At 44.8% G+C, this 14,037-nt stretch overlaps 1 protein-coding gene across 1 annotated transcript in view; it reads right to left on the bottom strand.

Annotated features, from left to right (window-relative positions):
• Positions 1-1,722: 1,722 nt before the first annotated feature.
• LOC127221273 (uncharacterized) overlaps positions 1,723-14,037 on the bottom strand; it is a 30,348-nt gene continuing 18,033 nt past the window's right edge. The window contains exons 6-9 of the mRNA XM_051183159.1: positions 9,680-9,841; positions 7,094-7,266; positions 5,186-5,303; positions 1,723-1,896 (exon numbers count right to left, since the gene is read on the bottom strand). Of these exons, the coding sequence (XP_051039116.1) occupies positions 1,723-1,896; positions 5,186-5,303; positions 7,094-7,266; positions 9,680-9,841 (627 nt within the window). The remainder of the gene's footprint in view (positions 1,897-5,185; positions 5,304-7,093; positions 7,267-9,679; positions 9,842-14,037) is intronic.

The raw sequence follows: 14,037 nt of genomic DNA, 5'->3' as shown, positions 1-14,037 counted from the left end.
AGGCGATGGGACAAAAGCTGAGAGAGACATTGTGATCTGCAGGCCAAGAGAGAGAAAGTGGGCCTGGCACACGCTTTTGAAACCTCAAAGCCCACTCCCAGTGACACGCCTCCTTTAACAAGGCCACACCTCTTAATCCTTCTCAAATAGTGCCACTCCCTGATGATTACGTATTTAAATATATGAGCCTACCGGGGCTGTTATTATTCAAACCATCACACTTATTCTTGGATGTCTATTATATTAACCAGTGCTCTAAAGGCTATTTTATAAGCAAATTTGATCTTAGTTTCAAGTTTAACAATACAGTTTATATTAAAGTATTTTATGCTTAAAATAGTTCTTTTAACTTACAGAATTCTTTGGGATTGAGATAGTCACTTAGGGTATATTGTTCAGAACCTGTTAACATAGAATTGTTTAATGCTCCTTTCTTATTTTCTCTCACACACACACACACACAAAAAAAAAAAAAAAAAAAAAAACCCAAAAAAACAAATACCTACTTCGCCCAATAAGCCCTTCTTTAATGTGGGTTGCTTAGGGATTTAATATGAACTTTCCCCATAGGTTTAGATACTTGACTACTTGGAGTTAGTTGGAACCGCTGTTTGGGGAGGTGTAGGTGATGTGGCCTTGTTGGAGGAAATTTGTCTCTTGTGGTCAGCTTTGAGAGTAAAAACGACTCACCTACTTCCAGGTTGCCCATTTATGCTTGTCTTTGAAGAGGTGAGCTCTCAGTCTCTGGCTTCTGCAACCATGCCCACTTGCTCCAATACAAGAAGATCCACAAAACCAAAATGTTTGAGAAATTTAATATAATTAATTAATCACTAGCCATAGTCATGGGGAAAGGGACTGAAAGATGTGACATAATTATATATTTGACAGAAAAAGATAATACAGAAATATAATCCACAATACCATTCCAATAAGCCCAATAAGTTTTATTCGAATAGTTGAAATTGGAAAGAGCTCAAATGTCCAGCCATTGGTGAATAGGTGGTATTCCCATACAATGAAAATATTTGGTAGGAAGAAATGAAGTACCAATATAAATGGTTTTATGTTTTTCCTTTTTTTTAAATTGAGCTATACATTTTCCCCACTCCCTCTCCTTCTTCCCCTCTCCCCATAAATGGACTTCCAAAAGCTATGCTAGGCAATGTAAGCCAGTCACAAAAACCACTTATATTATTCTATCTAAAGGAAAATCCATAAAATACAGAAACTAATTAACATCTACAAGGCTAGGGCAAAAGGAGACTACTGAAGGGATTCTCTCAGGGATGACTAAAGATTCTAAACGGGCTGTGTTGATGCTTCCATAAATTTGTGAGCACGGGATATTTTAAATGTATGAATGCTATGATGTGTGAAATAATAAAGTGGTTTAAAAAATAGAACAAGCAGAACAGAGTGAAAGAATGGATGGGACAAACAAGAAACAAAAAAGGGCATGATTCTCTTCAAAATGCATTCACATTCCTCTTCTGTCTGTGCTGCTCTTTTTAAAACCCCTCTGTGTCACATACAGATAGGAGCATCCCCTGTTAAATTCCTATTAGTGTCCCGTGTTCTTAACCAGGAGTGCTGTCAGGGGAGTTCTGTAAAGAACAAGCCATGGCCACATATACCCGTGTCTCAGACTCAGCCCAAGAGGCATGCTAAGCTGCCAAAGTACTGGTCAACACAGGGTGACTTGAGAATATGTCTCAGCTTTTATAATGCTGCCAACGCTGGGAGGTTCCTTGTGCTAGTTTTTCGTAAGCCCAGCTCATCACAGTCTTCGTTTGAGGCTTCTTGAAGTCGGTGTTGTAGTAGTTTCCTCTTCCACTGTGTGCAGAGGGTAGCAACCTCCAGCTCCTCTGGATCTGAGGAAAGCCATCTCAAACCCTGCAGGAGCAAAAGGGATAATCAAGCTCAATTCTGGGGGCACTGCCATGTTTCCAGGGTCATCACTTTAGAGCTTGCTCTTGTGGGTTCCTTCTAGAGGGTTAGGGCTGCCTTTCTGGTGTCACAGCTCTCATTTTACAGCATCAAAGCATCATGTGTGAAGAGGGTAGTAACCACCCACCCAGAAAGGAGATGAAAAATAGAACAAAGGGCTGAATATTGATCCCAGTGAAATGACCTGAGAACAAAGCCAGTTCTTTTAAATTCTCTCTCAGCAGTTAAGAACATTGGCTGCTCTACCTGAGGACGCAGGTCCAGTTCCCAGCACCCACATGGCAGCTCACAGCCACTTATAACTCCTGTTCCAGAGGATCCAGGGTTCTCTTCAGGCATGAAGCACACAGGTGTACACAGACATATATGCAGGTCAAAATACGCACTCACATTAAAAACTATTTTACCTCTCCACCCAAATCCTTCCTCTGTTTGTAACTTGCACATAAAGATCTAAAACAAAGGAAACTGGATATGATTTAGTCTACATTACAGATGGTCCCCGACTTAGATTACAAATTTAGTGTTTCAGCAATACATTAGTTTTAATGTATTACTATTAGGTGTGAGGGCTTGAAGACATGGTTTAGCAGTTAAGAGCACTGGCTGCTCTTCTAGAGTGCCTGGGTTCAATTCCACATACTGGCTCACAGTAGCTCCATTCCCAGGAGTATCTGACACCCCCTTCTGGCCTTTGAGGGCATTGCACAACTGTGGTACACAGATACACATGCAGGCAAAGCATTCACACACATAAAATAAAAAAAATAAGTAATTTTTAAGAATTAGATTAAACTAGTAGTGCCTTCTATTTTTGTTTATCTTTTTTCCTTCTTTTCCTGTAGCCAGAGGTGAGTTTCTGTCCTGCCCAATTCCACAGCTGTTTCCCATAGTACCATAATTATAAATGTTTGGCTGGTAGCTCAGGTTTATTACCAACTAGCTCTTATGCTTAAAGTAGCCCATAATTCCTTTCTGTGCTTAGCCATGCGACTTGGCACCTTTTCTCAGTGCAGCGTTCTCATCTTGCTTCCTCTACGTTCGGCTGGTGACTCCTGACTCCACCCTTTCTCTTCCCAGAATTCTCCTAGTCTGGCTGCCCTGTCTATACTTCCTGCCTATGCTACTAGCCAATCAGAGTTTTATTAAACCAATTAGAGCGACAAATCTTGGCAGAGTACAAGACCTTTATCCCACAACCTTTCCCCTTTTTGAGACAAGGTCTCATCACTGTGTAACCCAGTCTAGCCTCTAATCTTCCTGCCTCAGCCTCCTGACTGCTGGGATTACAGGTGTGAGTTACCATGTCCAGCCTTGAATGCCTTTATGACTTAACCATAGTTTCAATTTACGATGGGTTTATAGGGGCATAGCTCCATCAGGAGTCAAGAGATGTATCATCCCTTCAGACGAGGTAGCATTTAGGTCAGGTCTGAAGGAGAAGCAGCTCCTGGGAAGAAGTGAGGAGGACAGAGGCAGGCCACACACAGAAAGGCCCTAAGCAAACTCTTGTTTATTAATTTATCTATTGTTGCTTTGGCTTTTGTTTTTCTCTGAGACAGGCTCTCAGGTAGCCCAGGCTGGTCTCTAGTTTGCTGTGTATCTAAGGATCATCATAAACTCCACATCCTCCCGCATCTGCCTCCACTGTCCTACATCACACCTAGGGGAGGTGCTCTTTTAACCATGCCAACAGTGTCCATTTAGAGCTGGTGTTTAAGATAGGGGAAACCAGAAAATATTGCTTTCACCCCTATGAGACAGCCAGTCAATGCACAAGACTGTGCTTTTCTGGACTCTATTGGAGAGCTGAGTTTGAAGTTCTCCAGCCTCAGATGTACTGGAAAACAGACATCTCTGAGGAGAGATGGGAATAGGACTGGTTTGCACAAGACTCAGCCTGGAGGGAGATGGGGCAGCCATGTAATTGAATATAAGGTGTGGGGGAAAGTTTTAACAGGGTCATGGATGTGGCTCAGTAACCTGCCTAGCATCTTCAGGGTATAGTTTGACCTCCAGGACTGAAAAATAAAATGAACAATTGTTAATGCCCAAATTAGATTAGCGTGATACAGTGCCCATCCACAACAAAGGGCCACGTGTACTCAGAGTTCTCTAAGATCTCACCTGGTGCTCCTGAGAAAGGCTCAGGTTGGCATAGGGAACTGAAAACACCTCTCTGAGATGCAGGCTTTGGAGATTCACGTCACATAGACATGAATCACTGCTGGAATCTGTCCTTTTTATCGAATAAAAGCCTTCAGCCATTGAGGAAAGGACAGTAAACCAAACACAAATTAAGGCTAGCAAGCCTGAAACCCTCATAGTGATTGCAACAATAAAACCCCAACTCAGGTCAATGCCTGACAATACTGTCTCATCTCCCATACTAGGTGCCTGGAAGACAAGACTATATGTAAATATTATTAGTGTTTACAGATCTACATGTAATGTCAAGTTTCCAAAGGAAAATTATGAGACATGAAAACAAGACACTCCCAACCCATTATCAAGAAACAACAAAAATCTCCTAAATCAGCTAGAGTCAGATCTGATCTGTGTTATCAGAGAAGAAAGCAAATATACCTACAGTTAATATATTCACGCCTTTACAGGAGAGAGGGCCTAGTCCCTACTCCAAACAACTTGACAGATTTTGATAATCCCTCCTGGAAGGCATCACCCTACATGTGGGGTGAGGGGATAGCATGGGAGGGAGGGAAAGGGAACTGGGATCATTATGTAAAATAAGAAAAAATAATAAATATATTCATGCCTTTAATTGAAAAGTGGGCAAAAATGCACAGGTAAATAATAAATCCTACAAAAGAGAAAAAAGAGATACAGGCATGGTAGTATACACTTAACAACCTCAGCACTTGAGAAGCCGAGGCAAAATGATTCTGAGTTAAAGGTCAGACTGAGCTATATACTGGATTTGAAGCCAGCATGGGCTATCTACGATCTTATCTCAAAAACAAAAACTTTATACAGGTAATTAGACAAAAGGAAATCCTAGAAACAGAAGGAAACATAGCAAAAGGTGTGCAGAGCTATGGTCAGCTCACCTGCAGATTTACGGCTAAAGAAGTGGTAAGATTAAAGCCAGGCTAATGGAAATCATTCTAATCAAACACACAGGAAGTGAGGTCACTGGCTTAGGGAAGGGACGGAGCTGAACAGCTAAGAGAAGGTATTCTGGTGACGACTTTTGCCAGGTCCCTGTGGCACTCACCCGAAGACAGGCGGCTTCCGCAGCCTGCACAGTCTTGGAGACTGCCTGGAGGAGCCGCTGTGCGTTGTCCACAAGAAGCTCTTCAGAGGCCTTGCTTCTTTCGAGGGAGGCCTTCACACTGGGAGCATTGGGGAAGAAAGAAGTCTTTATCCCACGTTAGGAGGCAATTGCCAATGAATAGCAGCATTTACAACAGAACTCTCATATAGGAAGCTGAGACACTTTGGTGGGAATAGTCAGAGGAAGGGTGTGTGTGTGTGTGTGTGTGTGTGTGTGTGTGTGTGTGTGTGTGTGTGTGCCAGAGAGCAATGTAAAGTGTTTTCCTCAACCATCACCCCATCCTCCCCCCTTTTTTTTTGAGACAGTGTCTCTTGCTGAGCCAGGAGCTTAGGGCTTGGGCTATAGCAGCAAGCCCTGGAGAAGCCCGTCTTCACCTGCTTAGCCCTGGGGTTAGACCTATACACCACCACACTCAGCTCTTAGATGGGAATCAAACTCAGGTCCTTCTCATGCACTGCCAGGCAAGCACTTTGCCAACTGAACTGTCACCACAGCCCCAGGGGAAGACTATTCTAAGGGCTTAATTTAGCATTTTAGTATTTTAATGTCAAGAACGTGTGAGTCATATAGCATCTATAAAGAAAACAAAAAAAAGAGGAGTATGTTGTTAATGGAAATAACTGGATAGAAGTCACGGAACAGATGCCAACTGTCATTAAACATGAAAGAATAAATTCTGTACAGAACTGTATGCAGGACATGGCTAATGTGAAGGGACTGCCTCTTCTAGGGCCTACCACTTACCAGAAAGAGCAATGACTTACCTGCAAGCACACCTTCCAAACTCAGAATACTCAATCTCACACTGCTTAGTCAGCTTATTTGGCCGTGCCCATTCATTCCCATGAGAACCACAGTGAATGCTTTTGCCTGTTTCCCCCAAGCTCCTTTTGCCAGCTGGCACAGGTTAGTTATTTTGTGTGCCCACCCCCTGCTTGGCACCATGCCTCTTGTGTCTAGGGGGTCGCATTTTGATTATGAAACTGATTTGTTTGTGGTGGTCATTTATGTCTACGTCTTAAATGGGAAAAAAGTATTGTCAGCTAATCTTGAGATGGCAGCTAATCTCCAGACACATCTCATGCATCTGGAATGGTATTTCCCAGGGAACGGTTGCCAAGTCTTATTGTTATTTTTTAAAGATTGATTTTCATATGTATGAGTGTTTTGCCTGCATGTACACACATGTGTCACATGTGTGCCTGGTGTTCACGAAGGTCAGAAGAGGGAGCCAATCACCAGGAAATGTTGTGAGCCGCCATATGGGCAGTGGGAATCAAACCTCAGTTCTCTGGAAGAGCAGCCAGTTCTCTTAACCACTGAGCCATCCTACAAGTTGATCTCTTAACTCCCACGTGTTCCCTAGCATGGGCGTGCATGTGTATACGCTAAATAAATGAATAAACAAACAAATGTAAAGCCACTCTAGTTTGAGCAATGTTATTTTTAATTCTCACCATGAAATGTAAGAATGTAGCTGCTACTGAGTCCCTTGCTTACAGACTTCCTGGTGTAGGATCACTCCTGAGGAAGTGGTTTACATCAAAGTGGGTATTGGCACCACACACCCCTGCCCCTGCCAGAGATTCAGCCTGGCTGCGGCTTATGTGGTGAAATCTCCCTCCCCTTCAGAATGGGTGTCAGTCACATGTGTCAAAGGCTAACTACCCCTGAAGTGTTGTGAGCCCAGCAATGCCACGGAGTAAGGTAAGGGCCTGTGTTCTGAATGGGGGAGGGGCCAGTGTAAACTCTAGGAGGGTAAACCATTAAACATATACAAATAACGTGCTTTCCATCCCCACAGGGTCTCATAAAGGCTTAGCCATTCTCCCACAAGCTGCTTCCTACCTGGAGATGATGCTGAGCTGGCTGCTGAGGGTTTGAATCTGCTCCACCATACACAAAAGTTCCTGGGAGCATCTCTGGTCTATGCAGTTCTTAGCAATGATCTGAATGAGTCTGGCGATGTCCTTTCCGGAAGCTGAGATTCTTCTGGCTGAGGCAATGAGCTGATCTTTGGTCTACATCAGAGATGGAAATGTTAGATGTAGGCAAACGCTGCCTTCCTAGGTTTCCCCTGAGACAGCAGGGACAAATCGCAATGCTTGCCCCAAGCTTTCTTGGCTCAACTTACTTCTGCCCCTGGAAATGAGTATATTTTAGCTTTAGCCACCATCCCATGAGCCAACTTTGAGGGCTTTCTCTTGGGTTAGAAAGAACTTGACAGATAAAGAACTATCTCCTTCCCCCATGTGGGGGCTGCAGAAGGCCAGAAAATCTAGCTTCCTAGAATCACATATCCCAGGCTGACCCCAAACAGTATATAGCTGAAGATAGCTTTGGATTCCTGATTGTTCCATCTCCAGCTTGAGAGTACAAGCATGTACCAGTGTGCTTGGCTCATGTGGTGTTTGGGGATAAGTCTAGGCCTTTCCGCTGGGTGGTGCACGCCTTTAGTCCCAGCACTCAGGAGGCAAAGGCAGGTGGATCTCTGTGAATTTGAGACCAGCCTGATCTACAATAGCTAGTTCTAGGACAGTTTCCAAAGCCACAGAGAAACCCTGTTTCGAAAAACAAAACAAAAAATCTAGGCCTTGTGCGTACTAGGTAAGGGCTCTACCAGATGAGCTCTACCAAATAACCCAGTCCTAACTAGATATTTTCTGTCTTTTCTATTTCACTCATACTTCAGTTCTTTAAAAAAACAAAAATCACTGGCTGTTGTGGAATAATCCTCTTGTACACTATAAATATCTATCATTCGAATTGGTTTAATAAAATGCTGATTGGCCAGTAGCCAGGCAGGAAGTGTAGGTGGGGCTACCAGAGTAGGATGATGGGAAGGGGAAGGGGGGAGTCAGGGATCACCGGGCAGATGCAGAGGGAGCAGGAGATGAACAGACCATGCCAAATAAGGTACCACCACGTGGAAGAGTGTAAATAAAGAAAATGAAGAGTTAGCTAAAACTATTGACCAAGCATTTATAACTCATATTCAGCCTCTGAGTCAGTTATTTGGGAGTGGGCAGTTGGAAAGGAAATGTCTGATTACAATTGGCATTACGATCAGTATGTGTGGTTGGGGAACTCAGGGGTGAATTGGGCATAGCCACTTCCTACCAGAAGCAAACCCCACTCTTAAAATGGTCCCTGGATTTTCCTCTCAAATGTACATCTCTCCAGATACACACGAGGTGCAGGGTTTGCACATCCCTAGGCCCTTAGCCATACACCACCGCACACAGCTGAGTTCTATTTAAACCAAAACACCTGATTTGGAAATACATTCTGGAAAGCCACACTTGTTTTGGTGACCTTGGGGGGTCACTGGTTCAGCCAGATGTTGACTGGCTGGGGAAGCTGGGAGGTGCGACCCAACAATGAAAGGTCTAAGTCTTGGTGTGATGAAGCTCTGGGTTTGTCCTTGTCAGCCATATTGCCAGGGGATGTCCCTCTGTCTGCCCCAGGATAGGAAAGTCAGGTCCTTTGTGGCTCAGTCTTTCATTTTAGAGCCATCTGTACCCGGTAGACCCACAGTTGTTTTACCTGTCATTTTGTGTCTACCTTTTGGTGCATACAAAAAGTAAGTGGATTTAAGGTTTTTTTTCATATTAGCGTGTTGACAGCAAACAATATTTGCCTCAGCTACATCAAGAAGAGGGTTACAGAGAGTGAGGATAGGCTCACAGTAGAAGTCAGCTTCTAGAAGCCAGTGGGAAATGGGCCCTTCCCCACCCCACCAGGCTGTGCCAGCATAAAGGGCGAGCTTTCAAGAGGTCTCAGCCCTCTCTATTAACTCTGAGGGATGTTAAAAAGCAACAAGGTGTGTTAACACATGGACCTGTAGCCCTGGCACTTGAGAAACTGATGTAGAAGGATCCTGAGTTAAAGGCCTGATAGGTATTGAGACAGCATCCCAGAAATCAACTTTAAAATGTGTAAATAATGGGCTGTTGAGGTGGCTCCAGGGGAAAAGGCACTTGCTATGAAAGCTTTTTAATCTGAGCTTGAAACCCACAAGAGCAGAAGGAACGGATGCCACAAAGCTGTCCTCTGACCTCCAGGCACAGGCCATGGCATACCCCTCCCTGGGCTATGCACACACATAGAGGGATAACGAAATTTAAAAGCAAAGTTTAAAAGGTATAACGAACACCTTTGACTCATTGTTCTGGGGGATGAACGACTCCTTGATTTTTACTAATTTTACTACATTGCAGATTTGACAAAATCATTATCCCTGATATAATTGCTAAAACCATAGTAGCCGAGCCAGAGAGAGGAGGTGAGGAGAGAAGTGAATTTTACAGAGATGGGGTGCTGATTGCATCTGCAGTGTGGCCTTTCCCTCCAGCACCGTCTAGGGATGCCAACGCACCGCTTCCTGACATGGTGCCCATCACCCACCACCATGACCTGCTGAGGACCAAGTACCAGGATTCGCCCTCTCTTCCTCAAGCTCTGAGCCATCAGGAGCACCTCCTTGGCCATCTTTTGTGTGATCTGGGTGATTCTGTTCTCGCCATCTGTACAGCCGTCCTCTGGAACGGTCTGGTCCATCTGAGCAGGAGGCAGAGAGGGGATGCCGCTCTGGTATGAAAGGAGACATCTGGTTAGATGGTTAGAACAACACAGTTCCTGACATTCGGGCCTCTAAACTTCAGTGAGGATGGTATGTTTGTGTGTGTTTTCTCGTGTGTGTGTGTGTGTGTGTGTGTGTGTTTTCTCGTGTTCGCGTGTGTTCAAGGATGTGTGTGTTCATGAACATGTGGAGGCCAGTGTTCCTCAGGAGCTATATACTTTTTTTTTGAGATGGGATCTGCCATTGGGCTGGAGCCCCTGGTCAGGCTGTGCTGGCTGATTAGGGATTTGTCCATTTCTGCCTTCTCTGTGCTGGGATTACAAGTGTGTAACACATCTGCCCACACAGGTTTTTAATCAGGGAATAGAGTTTAAGTCCTCATGCTTGTGCAGTGTTTTAGTTGGGGTTTCATTGCTGGGAAGAGACACCATGACCAGGACAACTCTTATAAAGGAAAACACTTGAGGTGGCAGCTTACATTTTCAGAGATTCAGTCCAGGATCATCATGGTGGAGAGCAAGGTGGCTGGGAGTATCGTGGCATGCTGGCAAACATGGCGCTGGAGAGATAGCTGAGATTTCTACATCTTGTGCAAGCAACAGGAAGTAGTCTGAGGTACTGGGTGTGGCTTGAGCATATATGAGACCTCAAAGCCTGCCTCCATAGTGACATACTTCCTCCAACAAGGCCACACCTACTCCAACAAAGCCACACCTCCTAACAGTGCCACTCCCTATGGGGGCCATTTTCTCTCAAACCACCACATGCAGTAAGTGCTTTATCAACTGAGCCCTCCCCTCATTCCCTTAATAGCTTTTAAATCATTTTTAAAGAAGGCACAAGAGAATCAGGCAGATTTCCTGGGTTCTCAAAGCCCTTGGCAACCTTCCAAATGTACTATAGAGAAACAGCAAGGAGAGACACGATGATCTTCTGTGAGTTCATGCTCTATTTATCCAGAGACTTAAACATGCCATCCTCAAATCTCAACCTAGGCAAACTAGTGTATGTCCTTTCTTCGAGTGCTCAGGCTTTACAAGGAAGAAGAAAGAACATGTGGCCTTTTGCAGGGGACTTAGAGACAGCGTTAAAGGTGCTGACAGCCCATGTTTTGTTGTTGTTGTTGCTGTTGGTTTATTGTTTGTTTGTTAGAAGGGGCTGGTGAGGTGGCTCAGAAGTTAAGAGCACTGGCTCTTCTTCCAGGGGACACAGGTTCAAATCCTAGCACCCCTTTGGTAGATTACAACCATCTGTAATTTCAGTTCCAGGAGATCAGTTGCCCCTTTCTGGCCCCAGGGCACTGTATACATGTGGTGCACAGAAATACAGATGGAAAAAAACCCTCATACACATAAAATAAGGATAGAAATCAGGACATAGTGGTGTACACCTTTAACCTCAGCCGTAGGAGCTGATATAGGCAGATCAAAGCTAACCTGAGCTACTTAGGGTCCCAGTCCAGCCAGGATTACACAGTGGGACCTTGTCTCAAAGGAAAGGGGGAGATGGGGAGAAGACATGAAGTGGGAGATGGACGGGGAACCTGGGGCAAATAGAGTCAAGGTTGGGAAGGGTATGAGGAAGATATATTATTTACACATGTAAATCGTCAAAGAACAAAAAGAATATAGTTCTTTTGAAAAAAAGGAAATTCAGGAATCTGTGAATGTTTCAACTTGAACACACTCACACCCATCCTTCTATACCAAAGGCCTTCACAGTTTTGCTGTGAATAACTATGTTTTTTCTTGATAACTTGATTTTGCTTCCTCCTGTGGAAGCAGCTGAAAGGTCCACTGGACCTGACAGGAGACTATGTGGTTTTTCTGGTGGATCTTTAGGGGAGCCTTTCCTATGTTCTTTCTGATCCCCAAATCAAGATAAGTTGCCATGCCCTGGAAGTGACCCCAGTAACAAAGAGTTAAGGATATATATATACTCTAGGTTATCTCTTTGCCTCACTTCACCTCCAGAGCTGTGAGCCAATTAAATGTCTTTTCTTTACAAATCACCTCATCTGTGGTACTCTGTAGTAGCCCTATGGAGTGGGCTAGGACACTAAGCTAGCGAGGACTGATAAAACACCTATCTTTGACTTTTTCAATGAAAGCATCCCCACCTTCTGAAAATGTATGATGTCATCTGCTCCACCAATGGCCTGACTAATCAGGATGTCCCTATGTGCAAGGAGAAGAAGGCAGAGGCCTTTTTTAGAGAGGGCCACTGGCCAGCCTCTTGGGAGTTGGGAAGGCAGGAGTAGGTGAAAAGAAGGGAATTATTAATAACTCACTGATCAGGAATTCAACAGCAGTGACTAACGACCATGGAGGAGGGGTGTAATGGTCTGGAGCTAAGAGTGGATGTGGCGGTGTGAGTGAGAATGGACCCAGTTAGTGGAACTTTCGGGAAGGTCGAGGAGGTTTAAGACAATGAGCTCTCTGCCTGCTATTTGCAGATCAAGATGGGAACTCAGCTTCCGGCCACCTTGTCTTTACAACCCCATCTTGGACCTTAACACTCTGACACCATAAGGCCAATTGAACACCTGCTGTTTGATGTTGACTTGTCATATTTTATCACAGCAATAGAAACCCCAACTGTTATGGTGAGGAAAGTTAGGATGTGGCCTTTGTAACACCTACCAGAGACTTTAATCGTTCAAATCTAGGCATGACTCCTAGCTTTTCGAGTGGGCCGGGGACTGCGCATTGGAGACTGCAGTAAAGCACTTCCCACAGGTGTCTTCTCACAGAGAGTGAGACAGGCCTTACAGAGTGTGTTGTTGTCTTGTCCTCAGAGTCTTCTGACTTGAGTGGCCCTGACACTGCCCTTGCAGCTATGGGGGAAGCTTCTGCTGCATTGACAGGAACAGAAGGCAAGTCAGTGGGTGAGTGGCATTAGGTGTGTGCTGATGACTGCGGAGAGCCCCAGAAGAGGAGAGAGAGTCCGAAAGCCATTTGGATTTATAAAACTGAGAGATGAGCAGAGGAGCCTGGAGCACAGGGGAATGGTGTCTGTTATTCTCCCCGTTGGTTCGGGCACAGGGTCCGCTTTTGTAGAAGTGACACTTTGATGAGAAAAAAGAAGTAAGGCCAATAAGGGCAGGGCTGAAAGCATGGTGTGGTGTGGTCAGTTTTATCTTGGGAAAAGCTGGATGGAGTTTTGGGAGAGTCTGCTCATCCATCCATAAGGTCACCAAGGCATAGATGAAGCGATTGTCAGAACATGGCCAAGAGTGCGGCCACGCAAGGGGCATCCTGAGTGCTCGGGGGAGAACTCCAAGAAAACAGAGCAAGAGTCTTGTGACCTCAGTTTCTTCAAAATCGCAGACTTGTTTTTGGGGTGTGCTGTTGTGCTCCTCCCGGGCATAGCACACGGGAGTGAGTTTACTTCCGATTATTCATTACAGCTTCTGAGGAAAAATGTGTATCCCCTCGTTCAGCTTCCCCTGGTGATTGTGTACAGCTTGGACTCATGAGCACTTCACTCAGGTGACCTTCCTTAACCCTCAGAGTATAAATTGTCTGAGGCTCTAAGTAAAGTGGACTAAGGCAGGAGACTTTAGTCGGCCCCCACTCACCCAGATCCAGCCACCTCTAGAGCTACAAACACTGGATGAAGTGTATCTGTAGGGAGACCACTGCAGTCCTGCTAAGATGTTCTATTTCCTACTGGCTTTGGCTATGGTCAGTAGAAATATACAATCTTTCAGATCCTTAATGCCTAAGTGCCCTGTCTTGCCCTAGAAGGAAACAGATATGGGGGGGGGCAGGTATTTAACACCTAGCATCTTTCTAATAAACCCCTTTCCTCCCTAATAAAAGGATTCTAGTTGTGTCCTTGTCACTTTGGAGCAGGTGACATCTGAGGAGGTCAGAGTGGCTGAAGCAGCCTGAGTACTGGCAGTCATAGAAAAGGTCAATTAAAGTGAAAAGAAAAGGCTCCACGGAAGCCAGTGAAAGCACCGGCACTAGTTCTGGTGCTAAGGGAAGGGAAATGTGTTTGCAGGGACTCACTCACTAGTCCTCTATAGGACTAGAATGCTGGAGTCTAAATGGTGCTGAGGATTCTCTGTGATTTTGCTAAGGGCAAGGCAGGGTTAGCTGCAGGCTAGGGTATCTGAACTCCAAGTTTAGGCTTTTAGAGGCTGCCCGTGCTATCTGCCCTGTGTGAATTATATATGTGGTAATAGGCATTGAGTCTCTGGAAT

Source organism: Phodopus roborovskii, unplaced genomic scaffold (assembly GCF_943737965.1).
Source record: "Phodopus roborovskii unplaced genomic scaffold, PHOROB, whole genome shotgun sequence".
Lineage (NCBI taxonomy): Eukaryota > Metazoa > Chordata > Mammalia > Rodentia > Cricetidae > Phodopus > Phodopus roborovskii.
The sequence above is the reverse complement of the archived record's forward strand: the minus strand, read 5'-3'. Positions and strand labels throughout refer to the sequence as shown.